At 64.9% G+C, this 8,156-nt stretch overlaps 2 protein-coding genes across 2 annotated transcripts in view; one reads left to right on the top strand and one right to left on the bottom strand.

The window, feature by feature from the left end:
- Positions 1-6: 6 nt before the first annotated feature.
- IDUA (iduronidase alpha-L-) overlaps positions 7-8,156 on the top strand; it is a 15,407-nt gene continuing 7,257 nt past the window's right edge. The window contains exons 1-2 of the mRNA XM_029949760.1: positions 7-87; positions 885-1,025. The gene's annotated coding sequence lies outside the window, so the exon portion shown is untranslated. The remainder of the gene's footprint in view (positions 88-884; positions 1,026-8,156) is intronic.
- Positions 713-5,214, bottom strand: SLC26A1 (solute carrier family 26 member 1). The gene is made up of 3 exons (XM_029949752.1): positions 5,041-5,214; positions 4,053-4,651; positions 713-3,373 (listed from the first exon to the last, which is right to left on the bottom strand). Exons 1-3 carry the CDS (start codon positions 5,201-5,203, stop codon positions 1,841-1,843), a joined length of 2,295 nt encoding a protein of 764 aa, XP_029805612.1. The 5' UTR covers positions 5,204-5,214; the 3' UTR covers positions 713-1,840.

The raw sequence follows: 8,156 nt of genomic DNA, 5'->3' as shown, positions 1-8,156 counted from the left end.
CCTGGCCGAGGCCCCGCACCTGGTGCTCGTGGACGCGGCCCGCGCGCTGCGGCCCCTGCGGCCCTTTTGGAGGAGCACTGGCTTCTGGTGAGCGCTCCGCGCGGGGAAACTGAGGCCCAAAAGGCAGAGGCAGGTCTCGCCTCCGTCCCGCCGAGCGCTCCTCCCCGACCGGGACGCACTTTCCGTCCGCGGGCTCCCTGGACCCCCTTGTTGCACCGGAGGGACCTGGGCCTCCCGCGCCCACGGGCGCACAGGAGGCGCGCTGCTGTGACGAAGGCCGCCCGAGCCCTGGGGCAGCCCTGGGGCGTCCCTGGCTACGTCGTCCTTCAGTCAGACCGGGGTTTTCTCTGTCGGCCTGGCCACGCGGTGTTTGCGTGCGCGGGGCGGGTGGAGGCCTGCGGACGCGCCCTGATTTTGCCTGGTGGCCGCTGGGGGCAGTCCAGGCTGCTGGAGGAGCTGCGGCCCAGGCCCCTCCCAAGGGGGCAGCCCCAGTGCTGTCGGACAGGCCTGTAGGGGGCCTATCTCCCCCGCCCCGTCTGCTTGTCTCCCATCCCATCTCCCCCCTCCCCCCCGCGTGTCTCCCTATCTCCCCCACGCGCTCCCGGTCATGCTTATAGGCGAAATGACCCCGCTGGTCGGACGAGGAACAGGGTATCGGGATGTGGCCCTCTCTCCTCAGGCATCCTCCGATTTCCACAAACATGAGCCTTGATAACATACCTGGCGCTAGGGGCCATTTTATTACATCAGAGACTGTAAAATTCATCAGCCGCACTCCCTGGTCCAGCTGCTGGAGACTGGTGTCCTAGGTGTGTAGGTGCAGCGGCTGTCTGGTGGCACCGCCCCGGGGACCAATGCCTCCCTCCCCCTTGTTCCATCCCCAGCCCCCCACTGCCTCACAGCCAGGCTGACCAGTATGACCTCGGCTGGGACCAGCAGCTCAACCTGGCCTACGTGGGCGCCGTCCCTCACGGTGGCATCGAGCAGGTCCGGACCCACTGGCTGCTGGAGCTCATCACAGCCAGGTGAGTCGTGGGGGCAGCTGGGCAAAGCGCCCTCAATGGAGAGGAAGACCGAGCCTGAGAGGGGACAGTGTGCAGGTGAAGGGGGGCCGGTGGTGGGGGCAGAGCGGAGTGAGGGTTTCTGCTCTGAGCAGCTGTCGCCTCGACACTTCTGGCAAAATGTCCTGTGTGGAGGAGGCTGTGGGGGGCTGTGGGGGCTGCTGGGGCAGCCCTGAGTTTGGGCACAGCTGGCTTCCCACTGGGCAGGGCTTGGAGCCTCAGGGTCTGGCGGGTGCCCCGCTGCACCAGCTTTGTGGCTGGAGCCAGCCCGGGAGAGTGGCCACCCACATGCCTGGTTCCGTGTTCTGGGTCGGCTTTGCAGGAGCGCCCACCTTTGGGCCTGCACGGCTCGGCCCGGCCGAGGTGCGAGACAGAAGGAACACTTGGGTGTGTGTTCGAAGGGCTTCCAGAGACACGGAGACCCTGGTGGCTCTGGCCAGAGCTGCCACCTCTCCCCCGGAGGGATGGGGGCTGGGCTGGGCGGGCCAAGGGAGGCCTCATGATTGCCTTGGGGCCCTTGTTCAAATGAGATGGCGACACCCAGTGTCAGATTTACCCTGCAGGACCACATACACAGCACCATGGCCCGGGCTGGCACAGTGGTGGTTTGTTTCAAAGGCGCAGCTTCCGGGTCGTCAGGTGTCGGGGTCCCTGGTTCCTCTGGGGCATAGCCTCAGTTCGGGGGAACCGTGCTCATTGACGTCAGCACCGGACGGTGTGAGCATGTCTGCCGAGGGCTCCTGGACGGGCGTACAGGCTGGTGTCGGGCACTCACCGTGCTAGAGGGCGGAGTCGGTGGCTGTCTGATCCCCGTGGCAGGCTCGGGCCACCTGCACGGCGCTATGCACGCTGTGGAACAGCTGCCCCTCCTCGGCCGCATCCCCTGGGGCCTCCTCAAGGAACCCGCCTCTCTTCAGGGTGTCCCTCACCGAGGGGCTGCAGCAGGCCAGGAGCAAGGTGATGCCCAGGGCCCTGTAATCTTGGCGCAGGTCCTGCAGCGTGGCCACACCAGCCACGTCCAGGAACAGCAGTGGAGCGCAGTCGATGACCACTGTGTGGAAGCTGGCCACCGTGGGCATCAGCCTTGCGGCCGTGCTGGTGACTGGGCTCAGGTCCGTGCCCTCGACAGGGTCTCCCTCACTGACCCTGGCCTCTGGGCCCCGCCCCTTCCTCGCGGTGGCCACTCTCCCTGCGTCCAGCCCCGTGAGGCTGTAGAGCGACTGTAAGAAGAAATCCTTGTTGGCGTAGTAGAGCGGCCCGGCGAAGCGGAACACGTGCACGCCCGGCTCCGGGACCAGGCCCTCAAACTCTGCCGTGTCCTCGTAGAAGCCAGAGTCCCCGATCTGAGCCAGCAGGGTGGCCCGTGGGCGTTGTGTGCGGCCAGCCAGACTGAGCAGGGACAGGAAGATGCCGGCCAGCAGTCCGACCTCGATGCTGACCAGCACGCAGGTGGCTGCGGTGGCCACCCACACTAGCGCGTCAGCCGGGCTGAGCCGCCACAGCCGCGGGACGTCCCTGACCTTGCGCAGGGCCCCGCGCAGGCTGACGATGATGACGCAGGCCAGCACGCTCCGCTGCAGGTCCCGGAACAGCGGCGCCAGCACCAGCAACACCAGCAGCACCACGGCAGCGCTGACCACGCTGGACAGCTGCGTGTGGCAGCCGGTGGCCGTCTTCACCAGGCTCTTGGACAGGGCGGCACTGGTGGCGAAGCAGTGGAAGAAGGCAGGCAGCACGTTGCAGCAGCCCACGGCCAGCAGCTCCTGGTTGGCTCTCACGGAGTAGCCGTGGCTCCGGGCAAACATCTCTGCCAGAGAGATGGAGAAAGCGGAGCCCACCAGGGCCAGGGGCACGGCGTCCAGCACCACGCGCCACATCAGCTCGGGGTCCGGCACCCGGGGGGGCATGAAACCAGTGGGGATGTCCCCGGCCACGCTGGAGCCAAAGCGCTCGTGGAGCCGTCCGAAGTGGGACACCAGCGTGGCCGTCACAATCACCAGCAGCTCCGTGGGCAGGGGCACCTTCAGGCGGTGGCGGCAGCGGTCAGACAGCTCCTTCCCAGCCAGCAGCACGGCCAAGCACATGGCGCTGGTGAGCATGTCGCACAGATTGGCCTGCCCGGCACTGCGCACCAGGCTCAGCCACGTGCTGAGAACCATGCCCGGCCCTTGGTGCCGCGGGACCCTCACGCCTAGCAGGTGTTTCAGCTGCGAGGTCAGGATGGTCACCGAGGTCCCCATGGCAAAGCCATCGAGCAGGGGCTGTGAGAGGTAGGTGGATACGAAGCCCAGCCGGAGGATGCCCATGAGGACCTGTGGACAGAGTGAGGTCAGGGCAGCAGTGCCGCCAGCAGGGGGACCGTGGTACGGAGACTAACACCCCTTCCTCGCTGCCACTGTCTTCCTGGACGGATGGGAGTCCCTTGCCCATGCACGTGCTCACATGGGCACTGCAGGCATGGAGGTGCACACATGCCCTTACATGCTCGCTTCTGGTTCCAGGCGCTGGAAAGCCACTCCTTTCTCCTCTTCTGTGGGTGGCACTGTCCCCCTCCCCCGAGACCTGGGGCCCTTGGAAGGGTATGACATCGGGTGGACAGGACAGCCCTGGCACAGGGTGTGGGGAGGCCGCGGGAAGACAGGAGGCCTCTCAGGGTCCCGCCTGGGACAGGAGGCTGCATGGGCCAATGTCAGGCATTTTGGGAACTGAGGCCACACTCAGCCAGCCATTCCTGGACAGGGTCCCTGTTCCTGGGCATCCTCAGACCCTCAGTGGCCCATCCGGGGGTGCCGTCCCATGCCCATCTGTGTCTGTGCCTGCTCCGTCCTTGCTGGTTAAACCCACTGTCCTCTGAGGCCTTGACCCAGGAGTGCCCTGCCCTTGACCCTTCTGGGGTGGGGGTGAGCAAGCGAGGGATCTGGTCCTGAGTGCCAAGGAGCCGGTCTGGGCCTGTGCCCGGCTCTGTGGAGCCCAGGCTGGCCGGCCCCTCACCTGGTAGATCCCAGCCACCAGCGTCAGGGCGGTGGCCACACGGATGGCATAGCAGTCCTGCCCGCAGCCCTGCGGCCCGAGCGCCGGCGCGGCCGAGGTGTTGGCGGTGCTGCCGTTGTCCCCTGGCCCCGGGCCGTCCCTGGCGGGGTCGAAGCCCGCCAGCAGGAGCTCTCGGTCCACCACCTGGCCCACCATGAGGCAGAGGAGGCTGAAGATTCCCATGGACACGTGGCGCGAGGTGCCCATGAGGAAGTAGATGAGGTTCGCGAAGAAGGATGTGTACAGACTGTAGATGGGCTGCAGCCCAGCCAGGAGCGAGTAGGCGATGGCCTGTGGCACCAGGATGATGCCGATGACCAGTCCGGACATGACGTCGCCCGCCAGGGCCTCCCGGGGGCGGTAGCGAGGCAGCCAGCGTGTGGCGGGGAGCAGATCTTGCACCAGCGCCCAGGCCCCGCGTGCGCTGCAGGCACGGCCCCGCCACAGCCTGGCTTTAAGCATCTCGCGCAGGCCGGGGGGCACCGGGGGCTGCCGGCGGACCAGCACCAGCCCCCCGCCGTCCTGCGTGCAGTTGGGGGACACTTCCATCCTGGGAAAACCTGAAACAGAGGTGGGCATCATTGCGGGAGTCAGCGGGTGGCAGGGTCCCAGCTCCGCGGCTCCCTGTCCACATCCCGTGCCCACGTCCATGCCAGAGGCCCCTCCACTCCCTCACCCAAACCACCAGGGTCCCTCTGGCGGCCCTTCCACCTCCTCTGCACATGGACCCCGAGCCTGGAGGGAAGAGGGCCTCCTGGTGCCCCCTGCTGAGCCTTGCAGATAGGGGGGTCCCAGATCTTTGCTGGGGGAGGGGCTACTCACACAGCAGCACTTGCCACCCCACACCCCACCCCATGGTCTTTGGGGCAGAATTCCTGGGATGTGCTTTGGGGGGTGATCTTAGATGGGGCCAGCTGGGAGGGAAGTGGGGGTGACTGGCATCTGTCACCTGCCATCAGTTGGGACTGTGGGACACACTCCTGAGTTAGGGTCCCAGACCACACAGGTGCACCGTGGAACGCAAGTCTGGGACTGTCCCTTGTGTCCTGAGGGCAGCTCGACTTCCAGGGCCCAGCCGCATCCTTGACTTCCCACTCGCTGGCCCAGGACATGCGGCCTGGAGTTTCCCTGGGGTGTGGAGGACAGCCGGGGAGGAGGTGTGGGCAGGCAGGCACAGCCCCCCGGAAGCACCAGAGGCACTTTATGAGTTGTGTCTCCTTCCCGCGGAGACCTCACCACACGAGGGTCCCCCAAGCTCCCAGGGTCTAGGTGTGTAGAGTGAGGGCTGTTGAAATGGCATCTGCCTTCTGACTGAGGGTCCATAAAGGAAGCCCTAGGACCCGCATTCCCTCTCCTTCACCCAGGGAGCTGCCTCTGTTGTGATTTCGGGGGCTTCACGGCCCTGCAGGGGGGCCCCGGGGTGGTGCTTACCTGACGGAGCCCCTCACGGCGAGGCCTTTGGCCCGTCGGCCCTCCAAGAGCAGACTCGGCGGCCGGCGGCACCTGCAGAGCCCTCTGGCTGGTTAGCCGGCGGGCTACTGACACGGCTGGAGTCAGGAGCCAGGCCACAGCAGACTGGGCGCCCACCGAGGACAGTGCTCTGGGTCACCATGTGACTGCTTAGCCAAACTGGGCTTGCGGTTCAATGATTTACCCCACAGTTTGCTGAGTCATGGGTTTCCCCCAGATGAGTGTTACCCGAGTGGCTAACCCAGGGAGCTGTGCTGGAATCGCAGCTGCCTAGGAACTGCCATAGTGTGGGCCTGATCGGCTCACAGCCTCCCGTGGGGTCCGGGCATGGGACAGGGTACGCCAGGGCAGCAGAGAGCTGGAGCAGGGAGCTTGGGTTCGGGGGTCCTCGGGGAGGTAGAAGGTACGCAAGCCCAGCCAGCCCCGGGATGAAGCACCAGTTGCATGAGACCCTGCAGCCGGGGCTCGGTATTGTGGTCGCACGACTGACCAAGGGCAGGCAAGGATGAGAGGGTACTGGGGGGCGGGCTGGGCTCTCCATCCCATCCCTGGACCTCCTCCCCGACCTGCCGTCAGACAGTTCCGGTCTGCACTGGAGCACAGGCCCAGTGTGCCTGAGCCATCTGGGCGGCCATGTCCCGGGCCTCTGTTCTGTGTTCTCGCGTGGAAGGCAGGTGTTGGGCTGTTGTGGAATGTGTGTGTGCACACGTGTGTAGATTGCTGTGGGGGTACCAGGTGTCAGGACGCATTACCAGGCAGGTGTGCCCTTCTGGCTGTGGGAGAGGGGGTCCAATCCCCAGTGAGTGGCAGGTGCCTGGCCTTGTTGCACCCCCGGTCTCTGTGTGGCGGGTGGGGTCTGCCTAGGAGAGCTGGAATGAAGTTAAATGATCACCTCATGCCCCACCAAGGGTGGACAGCTGCTTTTAGAAAGATTATTCTGAATCAGGTCCCTTGCCTTTACACTGAGTTATGTGGAGGTGAGCCTTGGTCGCCGCCATGTTGAGGGATCGTGTGGCCCTCCTGTGGGGCTGTCTTAGCCCCTGTGCTCTCCTGTCCACTCAGGACACAGCTAGTTGAGTGACTCCCCACCTACCACCCCAGAGTCCAGCCCAGGACCCACTTGGCCTCTGTGGGAGCTCTGTGTCCAGCCGAGGAGTTGCGTTTTGGGCCGGGGGGGACGAGCTACAGCAGTTCAGGACTTCAGGCCCTGTCCAGGGGCAGCGAAGGCTCACCTCAGGGTGCAGAGAGGAGGGTAGCTGTTGAGGATATCATATTAACTTTAGCTCCTGTCCCAGCTGCTGGCAAGGGGGGCAGTGAGAGAATCCCTGGGGTGGCCTGCCAGGTGGGAGCCTCATGCCCTTTGTCTCCCCAGGTGGGGGACAGAGCACAGGCTGTGTGACAGAGGAGCAGAGGCCAGGGCACATACACGTGTGTGCAAGCTGGGGGAAGTGCTGGTGTAGAAAGGGGTACTTGGGGTGGGGGCCTAGTGTAGGAACGGGCCTTCCTCTGCCTTAGGAAGGGGAGGGGAGCCTGTCTGGAGGCTCTGGACGCGAAGCACCTGGGGTGAGACTCAAGGCAAATGGAGATATTTCGGGGAGGGGCTATTCTGGTCCATCCAGACCCCCTGTGGAGGGGCCGGCCTTGGCTGGCCTTGGCGGCTGGCCGCAGCCCCTGCCCAGGCTGCCTGTCTAAATCAGGCGAAGAGATAACAGTGAGGTCAGGGGTGACCTTTGAGAGAATTCAGGACACCTCCCCCACCCCTACCCCCACCGAGTCTCTGTGCACTGAGGCTGGCGCTCTTCACCTGGTCTGGCCAGGCACAGGGGGGCCAGGCTCTGGGCCCTCACTTGCCACAGGGGCTGCTGACGCCCACTCGTGCCCTCACGAAGGTGGGCGCTGGGAGCTGCAGACCTCCCCAAGGCAGGGGCCACAGGGTCTAGGGCAGATACCCCGGGACCTCCCTCAGGGCTCCTGCCCAGCTCTCTGCCACTGGCTGTTTCCTTAGTACTTGTCCTTAAATCACCGTTTTAAGTGATCAACCACGCTTATTTGTTAAGGGAACACTGCATCCTGACCCCAAGTGCAAAGGGGGGGCAACCACCTCGAGGGCCCTGAAGACCAGACCCAAGCTGCTCCCTGAAGAGCTGCTCCCTAAAGGGGCGCCTGGGTGGCTCAGTCGGTTAAGCCTCCAGCTTCGGCTCAGGTCAGATCTCACGTTCGTGGGTTCAAGCCCTGCGTCAGGCTCTGTGCTGACAGCTAGCTCAGAGCCTGGAGCCTGCTTCCGGTTCTGTGTCTCCTCTCTCTGCCCCTCCCCCTCTCATGCTCTGTCTCTCTCTGTATCAAAAATAAATAAAATAGTAAAAAAAAAATTAAAAAAAAAAAGCTGCTCCCTAAAGACGCGCGGTGCGCGAGCCCAGAGGTTCGAGGTGGGAAGGCGGAGAGTAAGCGTCTGGCCTTGAGCCTGACACCCTCCTACGCGCATCCTCAGACCCCAGATGGTTCCCTCGGGGCGTTACGCGCGCTGCATCTCCCCCTTCTGAGGACGAGCCGCCCCGGGCTGGCAGTGCGCGCTCCCCTCCGTCCGTCTGCTCCGGG

This window comes from Suricata suricatta, chromosome 1, assembly GCF_006229205.1.
Source record: "Suricata suricatta isolate VVHF042 chromosome 1, meerkat_22Aug2017_6uvM2_HiC, whole genome shotgun sequence".
In the NCBI taxonomy this organism is placed as follows: domain Eukaryota; kingdom Metazoa; phylum Chordata; class Mammalia; order Carnivora; family Herpestidae; genus Suricata; species Suricata suricatta.
This window is presented reverse-complemented; position numbering and strand designations above follow the sequence as displayed.

Excerpts from the sequence above, each read along its gene's own strand:
- SLC26A1 (XM_029949752.1), bottom strand. The coding sequence starts at position 5,203 with ATGTCCTGGGCCAGCGAGTGGGAAGTCAAGGATGCGGCTGGGCCCTGG. Across the intron at positions 4,652-5,040 it reads ACAGTCCCAACTGATGGCAG|GTTTTCCCAGGATGGAAGTG; the intron begins GTGACAGATGCC and ends CCTCTGTTTCAG. Across the intron at positions 3,374-4,052 it reads TGGTGGCTGGGATCTACCAG|GTCCTCATGGGCATCCTCCG; the intron begins GTGAGGGGCCGG and ends CTCTGTCCACAG.